Source organism: Ceratotherium simum, chromosome 8 (assembly GCF_057802395.1).
Source record: "Ceratotherium simum simum isolate JZ-2026a chromosome 8, ASM5780239v1, whole genome shotgun sequence".
Taxonomy (NCBI): Eukaryota; Metazoa; Chordata; class Mammalia; order Perissodactyla; family Rhinocerotidae; genus Ceratotherium; species Ceratotherium simum.
The window spans coordinates 60,193,280-60,208,329 of record NC_141907.1 but is presented as its reverse complement, the minus strand read 5'-3'; the positions used below and the strand labels follow the sequence as shown (position 1 = coordinate 60,208,329).

Sequence of the window (15,050 nt, the reverse complement as noted above, 5' to 3'; positions counted from 1 at the left end):
TAGTTCCTTTCACTGCACCTCCATCTCTGCAGAATTCATCATAAAACTGAAGCAAAGCTGTTAAGGCTTCCAAAGATTATAGAAGCATCTGTGGGTTAGCTATGAGGTGTAAATGAGGCCTGAGAGTTCACCAAATGTGAGCAAGGTTAGCTGAATTAACAGCACGGGAAGTCATTCATTAGATTGTTCAGCTGACCAAATCCATTCAGTGAACTGCTGTCATACAAGCAGTGTAATTACTAGCTTCCGAGTCTAGGACTGCAGACTGCTTTCCAGGTTGTTATTCAGAAGAGGCAATTAACAACTCGTACCACATAATCTCTTGTTTCTGTCTTATGAGAATACAGCCTTCTTTGTCAGAAATGTATGAAGTTTCTTTCAAAGTTACCAAAAGAAAATGATTAAAGGAAATTCCAGGTGAAAGTAGATATGTCCCACTATTATTTTTTTAAATCTATATAGCAAATCTAAATTTTTCAGATAGATTATTTATTGTATGATTATTAGTAATGAAAAATAATTCTTAGACATACAAAATAATTTCATCGCAGATGCTTTTAAATACTGTTTCTTCTTTTAATGTCTTAAATTGGAGGAGGGAGGCATGTTCAGGTTATTGAAAGGGAATGGTAAGTATTTGTCAGAGGCTGGAAGCAATGATGAACTATCTTCAGTTCTATAATTGAGGATCAATACGAAAAAAATAGCACTTCAATTTAGTAATAACTTTAAGGCCCTATTAATTCCCCAAAGCACCCACAGAGGAACGGTGTTGCAGGGAAGGCTAACTTGGATCTATACCGAGGAAAAGCACAAGTGTGGATTCTCTAGGAAAGGTGCTAAGCAAACAATGCCTCCCACACTAAACATCCTACATGGGTAGTGACACTGAGAAACTGTAATCAAATAGAACTGAATAATCATGTGGTAGAGATGAGTATGGCATTGGATATGAATTTGAACTATATGACCACTAATTTCACGACTATTATAGGACATGAAGATAAATATAAGCAGTGTTCACTTCTCACAGTAGTGAAAGACCATAAAAATGACTGTGCGAGCTGAAATGGTGCAAAGCAATCTTAATCAACAGGGCAAATTATGTTTGTGCAATGACCTTTAAAAATGTTTAGTGTTTTAACGTCAAAACATTTAAAACTCTCTTACTCTGGTTTATAAATGTGTAGGGAAGTGAAAATAATAGTAAAACTAATATTTACTTAGTACACCATAATTTAAAACACTAGAAACATTGAGAATTAAGGTGTTTTATTTATATGTAAAGATCTTATCAAGAATAGTTTGAACGGTGCTTGTCTTCTGGTCATATTTCTTATGATCTGGAGTTAGCATCTTTTCTACACCTTGGTGAATCGTCAGATTCCTTCCTAAGTTTGGATTGGCTTCCAACATTTTGTCTTTGCCCTTCCAATGTCAGGAAATTTTTCTGAGAATTCCTTTAATGTGCAGTTTTGTGTCAGTGTCACTTCCTCTGAGATACTGTCGTCCTTTTAGTCACAACCACTTTCCTCGTTTATGTCAATAAGTTTGCCTTCACTCAGTTCCTCTGGCTGTATATCTAGAGTCTCTCAAATGGCATAGTGGCATTATCAACATCCATGGTCAGTTATTTCAAATTTCACTTTCAGCATTATCACTTTTCAGTCTTTTGCTGGCAATTTTCCCTTTCCATGGTCTATTTTTATATGTCATGTGGTTTATCACTGGGAGGCAAGGAGTCAACAGAATTACACACTTTGCTGTCTAAACTGAATAGCAGATATGCCATGACCAACCACCAACAGATTTTGAACGAAGTAATGTGATTGATCACAGATCACAATGCACATTTATTTACACAATGATTTGTGGACTGAAGAGCTAGCAGAGAAGTCTGCACTTTACGTAATTACAGTTAATATACGATGCACACTGAAATTCGAACCACTTCATCGGGGGACTGGTGTTATTTAGCTAAACCATGGTAACTGAAATCTATACACATCAGAACCATGCAGAGTGAGGACAGCTGTACATCAATACTGTTGTCCAGGCACCTTTCAGACTTGCTATTTACATATCCTTGTGTGTGTGTGGGGGGGATAAACGAACTAACTTCATGTCCCAAAAGCAAAGTATTGGCTAAGTGAAGTACAGGATTGTGGAGACAATAGAGGGTAAAAATTCCAAGCACTTAGCTGTGAACCCACACTGCCCCATTACTACATCATCTCAGGCAAGATGCCCAGGCTCTGTGTGCCTCTGTAAGTGGGGGATAATGGCAATACCTACCCTACAGGGTTATCGTAAGAATTAAAGGAATAACTTATGTAAAAGGCTGAGAACAGTACCTAGCACGTTGTGAGTACTTCTCAGACACTAGCTACTATTATTACTAAATGAAGAACAATTGCAAATGACCTGAGAAGAGGGTCTCCCCATGTAATAAAGCCTCTCACACCTTCCTTACTCTCAATGTAATTTTCTGCTAGACTGCCAGCCGTCTCTCTAAGAATACTGGCAATCTTGTGACTGAGGTGGCAGGAAATTATTGGAGGAGTGATGGAGGGACAAGAACTATTATTCCTCTCTAGTCCTAACCACAGCACAATGCTGTCAGCTCAGGAAGGGCTATTCTGTTCTACTCTGGGCTCAAGAGGAGGAGGAAGAAGGAAGAAGAGAATGGAACAGAGGAAAAAAATGAGAGCAAGAAACCCCAGTAGATGAAGAAAGATGCGCTCTGGAGGAAATTATATCTAAACCAAAACAAAAACCTGACATTAAAGTCAAAAAGAAATATTTAGGGTGCTTTTATGTCTCCTTCTGTCAAGAACCATAACAAGTGGTGATGCAATGCTCATGGTGTATTTGATATAAAATATCACTCTTCTTAGAGAGGAGCCTGATTCAAAACTGGCCAAAACGTTTAATAATGTAGAAGATTACAAGTAGGCATCTGTATTTTCTTAGAAAAAATAGATAAACTAACTCTTGGTTTTACAAATCATTGAATTTTCAATTATTTACATATTTCTGATATTCCCCAAATGGGGTAATTGATAAAATTATTCTTTACAAATCATTCCCATCAAAGTAATCTACTGGAAATAGGTCGTCCTGTTTCCTTTATTAGTGAGCCAAAGATTTCTGCAAGGACAGTTTACTTCAGCATTTGATGTTACCTACATCCGCTTTGTTTATCTTGGCTATAGTTATAGTGAAACTTCCACCGATACGCACACAGCAGCCACACTGTCCCTGTGACAATCTGCAGCCAAACACTACCTATAAGTTTTGTGGCATAACCCAAGTTAAAGTTCCTTCCTCTCAGCTGAGGGATCATCCCTCACCTCAAGTTAAGTCCTGATGAACAACCTGAAGAGCAACATGTCAAAACCTATCACTTGCCTGCTCCTCTGGGTGGCTGAGTCATGGCCTCGCTGGCAAGGCCTTCTTTACCAAGTCCAGATCTTCCTTAGGGCTCCGGCTCCGTGAACTAGCAGAGTAGCAAGAGTATTATTATCAATCATATGGGCTTATTTTATGGCAGGATCAGAAAAACCTGACCTTCCAAAAGTTTCCATGTTTGTACACCATCATTTGGTAGCACTCAGTTGAATGTCCAAGATGCACCAAGCATTAGAGTTGGAAGGAGCCATTGCTATCATTTAACTTATAACAACACTGATGGCCAGAGAGATTACAAAGTGATCGGGTTACAATACTAGGTCTAAAAACACCTCTTCAGTCTCCAAGCCCAATGCTCTTTCCTGTTCATCTTTTAGCTTTGTTTCTCTTTGTCATTTCCTTTTTTATTTCATTAAATACTTAAACACACATAACTGCAATTTAATTTAACAGATTCTACCAAGCGGAGTGGTATGCAAACTGAAGTGCATATCTATGTGTGACCAAGCATATGCACCCACTGCAAAATGCTATTTTTTAATGCTTTCAGAATACTGTCATGAGCAAAAACATTCTTAGCTAAACATAAGAATGCGTGGAAATGATCTGAGACCAATGAACTTTCATATGAGAGAAGGCTCTTACAAGATGCTGTGAACTGCAAGGTAAGCTTGCCCCACAAGAACAGTCAAGGTTGTGAACAGCAAACATCCCTGCTTTTCTTGCCTCGAGCTGGTTATCGTGTGCTGTCTATGCCATCTGGGTGCATCATAAGTGTGCGGTAATGTTGCAATAAACACATGCTAACTATAATGTTATCAAGAAGCAGAATGAGGGGCCGGCCTGGTGGCACAAAGTGGTTAAGTGTGCGCGCTCCGCTGCAGCGGCCCAGGGTTCGCCGGTTCGGATCCCGGGTGTGCACTGATGCAGGGCTTGTCAAGCCATGCTGTGGCAGGCATCCCATACAAAGTGCAGGAAGATGGGCACGGATGTTAGTCCAGGGCCAGTCTTCCTCAGCAAAAAAGAGGAGGATTGGCAGATGTTAGCTCAAGGCCGATCTTTCTCACAAAAAAAAAAGAAGCAGAATGACAATACAAAAAATAAGAAATAAGGTCAGGTTTTAATTTGAAATGTATTCTGACTCTTTCAAGTTGAGAAATTCAAATACATTATTGATATCTGACATTGGTGATTGAACATGAAAAATGAAATAAAGAAATGAGGTCATTTCCTAAAAGAGTTCAATATAGACACATGATACACACATATATTCAGACGGACACATATGTTCACTTGGAGAGCCACCCCTGTGAGACTGGAAGCTCCATCCCTGGCAGGGACCCTATGAATGACAGCCTATGAGGGCAGGAGTGTGCTCTTTGATAAGGTCCATCTATACTTTGCTCTTATTCACCTTTCTGTCCCCAGAGTGTATTATTGCATATTTGTGTCCTCAGATTTTCCTCTTTTTCTTTCCTTTTTAGCACCAGGCTCAGATTGCCTACCTGGATCTGGTCCGTGGTGCACTCTGGAATCTCGCATACATGGGGCCAATAGCGTGGGACGCTTCTGAGTGCCTGCATGTTCAGTTTTATTCCACACCATGCTAGGACTTGGGTAAACCATCAGCTGATGATTAGATTCCAAGAGGAAATGTAAAATATAAATTATTTAAAAAACTGCCACATCTATTCCTTTCAGTTTGTCTGTAAAGACATACCTATAGCTAATGATGTTCTTCACATGGGCCTGCTCTTTTTGGCCAGAATGATCAATCTAACATATAAAACATTTCTAATATGAAAATATCTCCACTTACTTTACTATATTCATGTCTTATTAGACATCTAAAGTTCCTAGACTACACTGAAACCTGAATGCAATCTAACAAAGATATTGGAAGTAAAACTGGATTAGGGGTCAGGCATCTAAAAACATGTCTGTCTTGGGGCTTAGTTTCCTCATCTGTAGAGATAAGCCATTGGGTTAGAATTGTTTTTTTATTACTATACATTGGCTGCCTTATCTCCATCATTGGCCAGAGAAATGTTAGCCTAGCTCCTCTTCCTCATCTTCTTTAAAACACAAGTGAAGAATGTTGATTTGAATTATCCAGGTAACTGTCTAGATCTGAAATATAGTTAGGGTTAGCAAACACACCCTAAGATGCCTTCTGGCTCTAACATTGAATGGCTGAGTATAGAGCATGGATGGTGAAGTACAGAGATAACGTTCCAAAAAATCAAAATAATGCCCGCTATAAAAGGCCAGTTGAATTCTTTCACTAAGAAACTGCACTACAAGGAATTTAATCTTAAAACTAAATATTAACAGTGCTTTCCTCCCAAGAAAGGAGAGAAGGAGGAAAGGAAGGATAGAAAGAAGGAAGGCAGATGGGCAGGCAGGCAGGCAGAAAGAAGGATGCAAGGAAAGAACTACGTAAATGTGATTAAACTCTTTTCCCTCAGAGGAAAGAGGTGTAATGATTAATAATAATGCCCCAATAGATAGAAAGTTTCTCTTTATACTATCAAAACATGCAAAGCAGAATCTTTCTTCTTCTTCACTTATCAAAAGAGATATAATTTATTACCTTCAAAGTCCACATCTCCAACTAATTTTGTCTTTCCCGTCACGGGGTCGTGGACATAGTTGATCCCCACGTCAATTACAGCAGCACCTTCTTTCACCATATCAGAAGTAATCAACTTTGGAATACCTGAAAGTAAAACAGAGCTGTAAAACACTCTGGAAAATACACTTTGTCCTGGAGTAAAACAAAGGTTTATACATGTAATGTTTTTGTTGTCATGGCTTTAAAAAAATACACGAAATACACTGTTCCTAAGAAAGAGGCCAACAGCACTTGATGATTTCCGATCAAGCCAAAGAACACAGGGAGCACATGGGGGCTTCTGTGGAGAAAATCCTGCCAGGATTTGCCCTTTCACCTTAGCGATTGCTCACCAGACTTCTCCAAATGGAGACCTGCCTGAGCAGCATCCTTTTGGATTTCATGTACTGTAAAGAGCATGGGGAGATTATGGAGATGAAACAGCTCCTGCTGAAGTGAGGTGGAGTGGAGAGGAGTGAAAACAACTTAGAAATTGGAGGCAGAGAGAAGGAAGAGAGGGAAGGAGGGCAGAAAGATAAAAACAAAAAATTATGATAATAATTCATATTCCTCGGGGTTGTGGTTAACTTGTAAATTGCCTTACACAAAGTGGTATCTCATTAACTCCAAATATGAAGTGCTATCTTGAACTTTCTTTTTATTTCTTCCTGGTTTCTCTGATTCATTATGTCTGTATATGACTCAAAAAGGTGTAAGATATAGTAAGTTCTACTCACTATTTCTCCATTCCAGTTTGAAAGATAGCTCTACAGAGATTTTATGTCACCATCTATTTTCTATGACTATTTTCGATTTTTATTTCAAGTACAGCAGTACCAGCTAACAATGGCTAATGTTACAATTTTTTGTTAATAATTAATAAGCCATCCCCAAACTTAGTGTCTTAAAACAACTATTATTATATTCCATGGTTGTGGGTTGACTGAGCTCAGCTGGATGGATCTCCCTTGGAGTCTTTCATATAATTGGAGTCAAACAGTGGCTGAGGTTGAAGTCATCTAAAGATGCGACCAGGCCGATTGTCCGACGGCTCACTCACGTGGCTGCAGTTGATGTTCACGGTTGGCTGAGCTCAGCTGGGGCTGTCAACTGGAGCACAGAGGTATGGCTCCTCGATGTGGCTTGGGCTTCTCACAGCCTGGCAGCTTCCAAGAGCGAGAATTCCAAGAGCGAGAATTCCAAGAGATAGGAAGTAGAAGTTGTCAGTTGCTTAACACTGGAACCTGGAAACTGGCACAATATCACTTCTGTCATATTCTATTGGTCAAGCGGTGACAGAATCCACTTAGATTTAAGAGGAGGGATAGAGACTCCACTTCTAAGTGGGAGGAGAATCCAAGAATTTGTGGCCATCTCTACTCTATCACATGCCTCTGGTGGACATTGTGTCTGGTAGGTATTTACTCACTTTCACATCCTACATCCCTTGCAGGAAAAAGGCCACGTGTTGTGTTGTCAGAGGCTTTCTTCTAGCCTCTGAACTATCCATTTAAGCATTCAGTGTGGCTTAAACGTCACCTTGTGACACATGATTTTTATTGCTAGTAAGAATTTAAAGGCTATAAAGAAATGGTCAGTGCCAAAATAGATGTAGCTATCTGATAGGTTCCTCAGCCACATAATGATATAACAAACAAGGCATCAATGTTTGACATCTATTTTTTCTTTTGCTTTCCTATCCTGTCCCATAGAACTTCTTCCTTTTTATTGGTTCTAGCATAGTTATTGAGTATTGCTCTAAAGATAGTCATAAAATCCTGTTTCTTCTTGGCATCCAATAGAAAAAGAAAACCCACATTGATTATGGCTCCAGGGAATATTTTTAAGATGAAAATGTTGATGAAATAGTTATTAAAATCCAGCTACTATGCTTTTGAGAAAGATCCAACTCTCCCTCCTAATTGTAATTGTTCACTACAATTTCTCAGAGAAGATCAGATTGGCAATGGACAAATGTGTAAAATAGTGGGAAATGTGAGCTTGATTTTAATTCCCAGGACAATTACAAAATGGAAAAAACTTAAATCCATGTTTATTTTTTTCTGATGATGATGTTACATATGTCTGTGGTGGAAAATCTGGAAAATATCTAAAAGTTTAAGTTGAAAATAAAAATCACTATAATTTTGCCATCCAAAGATAATAAGTGTATTTTTTATTGTATTCCTCTCTAAGATTTCAAAATATTTATATACTAAATATAAAGTATGATGCCTGTAATTTTGTTTATATTGTGTTTCACTATATACCTTACCACTTTGCCATTAAAATTGTGAGCATTTTCTCATTTCACCAATTATTTGAAATTTAAAAATCATATGAAATAATTTATTATATGGATTACAATAAGCTATTTATTCTGCACTCTTTCCAATATTTTGCTATTATAGATAATGCAGTGATGATCATTTATGTTTAGAAAACAACAGATGATTTCTTAATTGCAGCATCAAATTTGACAGAATTTTTCAATGAACCTTTATTAACATGATGGAAAAACGTGGGTTGCATCAAAGTTCCTATTCGTACAGTCATGGCTGGTTAGATAACATTCCAAAACAGTTGATCAGTGCAACTGTAAAAAGGTCTATTGAGGTCTTCCATGAAAAGTATTTGTCAGTGCCATTTTCAAATTTTTTATAAAAAATTTGGAAGAACACATTGGCATTGTGATGATTATTTTATGTTTGTCCTTCTCCAGGTCCATTTTCCACCTTTCTCCGCTCTTCCCTATGCCAGGGGTGGGGCTGATCCTCACAGAGGTCTTGTCTGCTTCCTATCTCTCTTAGAACCCTGTCATAGCCATGAGAACAAGTTCAAACTAGTCTACTGGAAGATACAAATCCTGTGGAGGAGAGCTGAGTCATTTCAGCTGAGGCCATCCTAGACCAGTCAGCCTCCAGCCAACCACCAGCTGAAGGCAGCAGACGCTTGAGCAAGCCCAGTGAAGATCAGAAGAAACAAGCTATGGTCACCATAACTGACCAGCTGAACCACAGACTCATGAGAAATTAAAAAAAAAAGTAGTTGTTTAACGTGACTGAGTTTTGGGGTATTTTTTTTTTTCCACAGCAATAGCTGCATAATCTATATTTCCAAATGATGCAAAATTGGATAGCATAGCTAGTAGGTAGCCACTTTGGAATGATAGACTATAAGTAGCAAGAAGAATTTGAAAGGGGATAAATGTATAATTCTGACCAGGTGCTATACTTGATTAAAAACTCATTAAAATAACTATTAAGCTACACTGAGACAAACAGTGTCCAGATACAAGGATGTAATGTTTTCCACTATATTTTTAGCAGACTATCTCTGGAAATGTTGGTTGCATTGCAGAGGCTAGTCTAGAGAAGAATGATTAGAACAGATCAAGAAATTATGTCATATGGAGCAAGTGCTATCAGACTAGTTGGTGTAACTGTTTACAATCAGTTTGCGACAAGACAAAAAACAAGTTTATGCCACAAGGTAGGCAACTCTATCACTAAACACACTGTTTAACTCAGCTAGCTTTACTTTTTCATAGCAAGACTTTTTCAGTGAAGGAAGCAGCTCCTTATCTTGCTGTGGACCTATAACATATGGTTCCCAGAGGGTAAGAAACAGTCATGGACCAGGACCAGTCCACACATTCAACACCTCTGAAATAGGGGAATTTTTGAATACCCTCAGGCTGCCTAGCACAGGAAATTAAAAAAACCTAACAGCAAAAGCAAAACCCAGTAATCGTGGTAGTATCTTTAATATGTTAAAACTGAATAGTTAGTAGATTTACTCTGCATGTTTTCAGAAGGAAGAATGAAGGAAGGAGGGAACAAAAGAACGGAAAAGATTTTAGCTCAATATAGAGAATATTTTAAGAATAATAAAATATGCCACAAAGAGAAATGTTATACTGTCCTTATTCCTCATTAGAAATATTCACAATAGGGTAAAGGAAGGATTGAATTGGGAAGGTTAGTGATGACTTCCAATTCTATGATTTAAACATTCTCTTTTGTTAGTCAAATTTTAAAAAAAATGTTTTCTTTTTTCTCTCAACTAATTCATTTCTGAACCTTTGCAGACTTCTAACCCTATCATTCTACTAAAGAAAAGAAAGAAATAATACAAATGGTACTTAATGGTTGAAATTATAACAAGCAGACATACAAAATCTATTTCAGATGTTAAATACTCTAAGTCGTCTACTTACATTGTTGTCTTGTAGAGGCAAATGATTGGAAGTGTAAACTTGTCATTAATTGTATTTTTAAAGACACAGAAAAATTTCTTAGACATGATGTATTTAGTTCCCAGAACATACAAATGCAATATATTTAAATTCTTATCACTTGACAACAGTGAAATAGCAGTAAAAGTTATTTAAATATTTGGTAGAGATAAGACCATTAGAATGTGGAGTCAGAAAATTTTTTTTTTTTTAATTTTTGTTAAAGTTAAAAATGAACAGTGATTTCACCCGAACATTTCCCACGAGATTTATTTATTTATTTTTTGCTGTGATAATTCCATGCAAATATATCCTTAATTCTTATATAATTTGAAGGCTCAAGGATTATATGTGAGAACGGAAACCATCCACACCCAAATAGCTTACTGTATACATTAACATGACTTTACTATTCCACTGTCTTCATCAACATGACTTTATTATTCCAGGAAACTTACCCAGAAAGATATAGTTGCAAGTAATTTCACTGTCTCAGGAACTTACTGAAAAACTCATTTTAATTAACATCAAACTGTTTGACTTTTCAGTACAGTGTCAAATGACTGTTTATTCTCCAAGACTCTTGGAAACTCTTGCTTCAAAACCCTCTCCTTGTGCGTCCACCAATCCTAACCTTTTATAGTATGATTCTTACCCAGTCCTATCAAACCTCTGTATTAAAAGATTTGCCTTGAAATAAACTTCAACATCTCCTAAATAGCTCAACTTTGCTTCCATACCCCAAGACGCTACTAAGGTAAAGCAGCTCTCCAGGGGAAAAAAAAATCCCTGATTTGTGAAATTTGATGATTTCTGTGGTATAAATATTCCTACCATGGCTGACTTCAAGCTGCCAAGATGATATCACTGAACATGGAATTGGGAAGAGATACTCAGAGTCAATCTTCTCAGGCTGATGGGAGCTAGCTCCAGGCACCACTGCTTCTAAGGGACTGTCAAGATTGTGTTCTCCCATGCTTTTGTAACCATAAACTCAGATCTGTCTTATCGCTGGATTGTTTGGGCGATATCTGGGGAGTGTCAGTATTCAATAATATTGGGGATCCATGAAGATCTAATCAAGAACTCTTGGCCATGATCCAAGACATCAACTCAGAAACGACTGGTGCCTCTGCGGCTTCTTGAACCTCTTGCTGGGACAGGGAGCTGTTGGTCTCTCTGACTGGGATGATGAGGTAAGTCTTGCATTGAATCAGAACTTTGATTTCTTTTCATTAAAGCTCCCCAAATGCTGAGTTTATTTGATCTTCTATGAATAAGGAACCCTTTTTAGGAATTCTTTGATTATCCAATCACTTAAAGAACTTTTATCCTTGGTGGAAATCAGTCTTATTACTTGTAACACAGTTTGTCCCTGTCTCTGCCATTTTTTGTTGTATATCTATAAGGGAAAAGTTCACAGGAAGGGGATGAGGGTAAATCAGATAAATCCAGTCCTCAAACTGACCCTGAGGACTAAGAAATTCAGACAGTGGCTTTTGAACTTTGGAAAATCCTATGGAAAAACTTTGCCTCAGGTCACTTAGCAACATTTTATGAGAACTGTCCTCAATCTTGTTTTGTTTTGTCTGTGAAATCTCTCCAAACCTTTCTGTCTGCAGGGAACTGCAAATTAGTCAGGTTTGCAGCTGGAGATTGGCCAGCCACTAGGCCACGGGGGCGCTGAGGCACAAGGTACAGCACTTTCAACTGACCAGTCCTAGAGTCTCCTGGATTTGCCTCAGTCGAAACCTAAAACCATTCCCCCTTGGATGTAGACTTCTGCTTCTTACATGTATTTACATCATATCGCAAATTCTTATACTTACCTCTCTAAAAGGCATCAATTCACCAAGGACAATTTAGATTAGAATCGCCATTCTGAGGAACTTTGATGTGAATAAAAGAGTTCATTTGAGAAATGCCTTAGAACTAAAGGAATAAAATTCCAAACATCCAATGGCCTGTATTTTTTAATGTTTTTGAAGAAGTATCCAAAGATATTCAGATTCCAAAATTGTTCCCTTAAAAGATTTCTTGGCCAAGGCAAACAAAAGGTGATAAATTAAAAATGGTCTCTTTAGATTCCTCCAAATCTCAGCACAAATCTAATAGCCTTTTTCCTATTATTCTCTTCCCCCAGCCTATGTTTCTCCATTTCCTTCTGACTTGTTCCTTTTTCCTCCTGGCTGGCCAGAAACCCCCAAAGTGCAATTACTTCAAAAAGTTCAATGCCCCTCAGAACAGGAAAACCACTTTGTTTTTAAGATCTAGTCTCATCTTGAACTGAAAGCCAGTGTTAAAAATTTTCCAAAGCCTAAAAAGTTAAAATTTGCAGAAGAATTAGTAATAGTTTTAGGAACGTATAATCCAGAACTCCCAAATATATGTGTTTAGATGCAAAAGAACTAGATGGAAAGGTAGAATTCAAAGACCCCAAATTGCATAAGGAATCAGACGGATTTAGAAAAGCTGTATATATTGGACAAGGTCTTTTGGAAACTATCCCCCAAATCATTCCTGTGAACATAGGCTAGACTCTGATTCAGTCCTATAAGGAAACAAAGGATCCATCCATTGGGAAATTCAGAGACAAGCTCTTTAATACCTTTGCACAGCATTCAGAAGTAACTCCTGATGCAGAAGTAGTGAGTTCTCTGCTAACTTCTTGTGAATAACTTTAAGCCTGAAATAGAAGACTTAATATACAGGAAAAACTAGCATGGGAAATAGCCCCATTGCCAGATCTCCAGCACTTTGATGAACATTTTGAAAGAGCCTAAGAACAAAAACAGAGTAAGACTCAGAATAAATTTATGGCTTTACATATAAAACAATTAGATGCTCCCAATCATTAAACAAAAGAGGAAGTCACTTGGTGAAGACATTTGTAGATACTGTAAACAGAAAGAACGTTAGCCAAAAAAACCCACCAAAAAAAAAACCTAAAGGAAGTGAACAATGCACTTTGTTCTTGGAGGAAGACAAGGAGGAGGAGGAATCAAATGCTCAATCTCCCATTTTACCCTTAAATTCACAACAGAAATTTTTCACAATGTTAAAGGACAACCTTTTGCTTGATCTGGGCACCACTTTATTAGTTTTATTAGTTTTAAACCTTTATTAGTCTTATTCAACATCTCCCTTGGAGTAAACCAACTACTCAGGTGCTGGGTGTCTAATAATCCTCACACATTCCCCACATGTCCTGGCCCAGGGCAGAGGTACAGTCTTTCCTCCTCTCTGACACCACACCTGCTAAGTGGACAGGGAGAGATGTACTCTGAAAATGGAATTGCCGACATATGAAATGATGTCATGATGGTTTTTTTCCTAAAGTCCCTGAGGACTCCCCATTTATAATGAGGTCACGGCTATTTGAATATTGACTTAGACTTACTGGTACCTGTGTGTCTAAATCAAGCCCAAACTGAAGATCTCAAAGAGGTGCCAGAGTTTTTGTGGGTAACACTTCTATGATGTTAGCAGGCTGAACCCATCGAAGTTCAGATTGACCTCTATCTAAATTTACATAATGCTCTCTTAAAGCACAAGCCAAATAAAGACAAAAACTGATAGTGAATGGACTGATTCTTAGAACATTCATCCTCCTCATTAAAAAACCCAATGGGTGAGGATATAGATTCATTCAGAATTTTAGATCCATAAATAGAATAGTCATTTCCTGGTTTCCTGTAGCAGCAAACTCAAATTCTATTTTATCTTTGTGCCTTCTGAGGCTATACATTTTAGTTTTGGATCCATATTTTGTTTTCTTTAGTGTCCCTTTGGATTATAATAATCAGTACTTACTTGTCTTCTTCTGGAAATACCAACAATATACCTACTGGGTTGTTATGCCCCGTTTACTAAGGCACCCTCACACTTTTCATAAGCCCTCAACCAGGACCTAAAAAATGTGAAATTTTCTTGTAATTTTACTCCTATCATTCAGATGAAGATTTGGGGCAGAACATATATTTCAGAAGACATGAATCAGAAGCTCAGTTTGAAGTTTCTAACAGTTCAAAGTACTTTTATGTTATGCTGGTCCATCAGCAGATATATTCCTGAAGTACATAGGTAATAAGAAACATTACAAGTAATAATAAACTAGCTATTAGATTTTTCAGAAATATTTGCTGTTGCAAACTCCCACCTTCATATGTAGGAGTTTTCAGAACTCTCACATCAGTTATCTAAGTTCCTAATAAAACATATCAACTGTATATTATGGGATATTCAGAAAAATATGAAATTTAATTGTTATGTACTTATAATATCATCATTAAAAAAGTCTAGCTTACAAATATAATTATACACTAAAGCCCAAGGCAGGTTTATGGAGGTAAGCTTGTGTTTTTTTCCCCAAGCCAATTAATCCATCTATGAATTTATTTCTTGCAGAAGAAAAAGGCCTATTATTAATGCAGATTTTCTAAAATAATTGGGATAATTATTTTAGGGTGAACTATTCTCATCAGGAAATTTAATAAGATTTCCGATTCATCTAAGATTCTCTGTTGTGGGTGAAAATCTCTTGGATCGATAAGTAAACTAACCAATGGATGATCTACACAGAATTATACTACCTCAAAGATTATGACTTTCTTATTAGGTGATTGCAATCTGTTATTTTGTGATTCCTTATATGACAAATATGAAATAAATCACCAATGTTGTCTTAGCAAAATACACTGAATAAATACAATGTTTTAAAACAATACCAGTACCTAAAGCACACATAGGGCAAAATTCTACACCCAGGAGCTAAGTTTACCCTGACAT

At 37.4% G+C, this 15,050-nt stretch overlaps 1 protein-coding gene across 3 annotated transcripts in view; it reads right to left on the bottom strand.

The window, feature by feature from the left end:
* Positions 1-15,050, bottom strand: part of MTHFD2L (methylenetetrahydrofolate dehydrogenase (NADP+ dependent) 2 like) — a 145,956-nt gene that overhangs the window by 20,275 nt on the left and 110,631 nt on the right. For all 3 annotated transcript variants that reach the window (XM_004419173.3, XM_087434432.1, XM_087434433.1), the window contains one exon: positions 6,005-6,130. In XM_004419173.3, the coding sequence (XP_004419230.1) occupies positions 6,005-6,130 (126 nt within the window). The remainder of the gene's footprint in view (positions 1-6,004; positions 6,131-15,050) is intronic.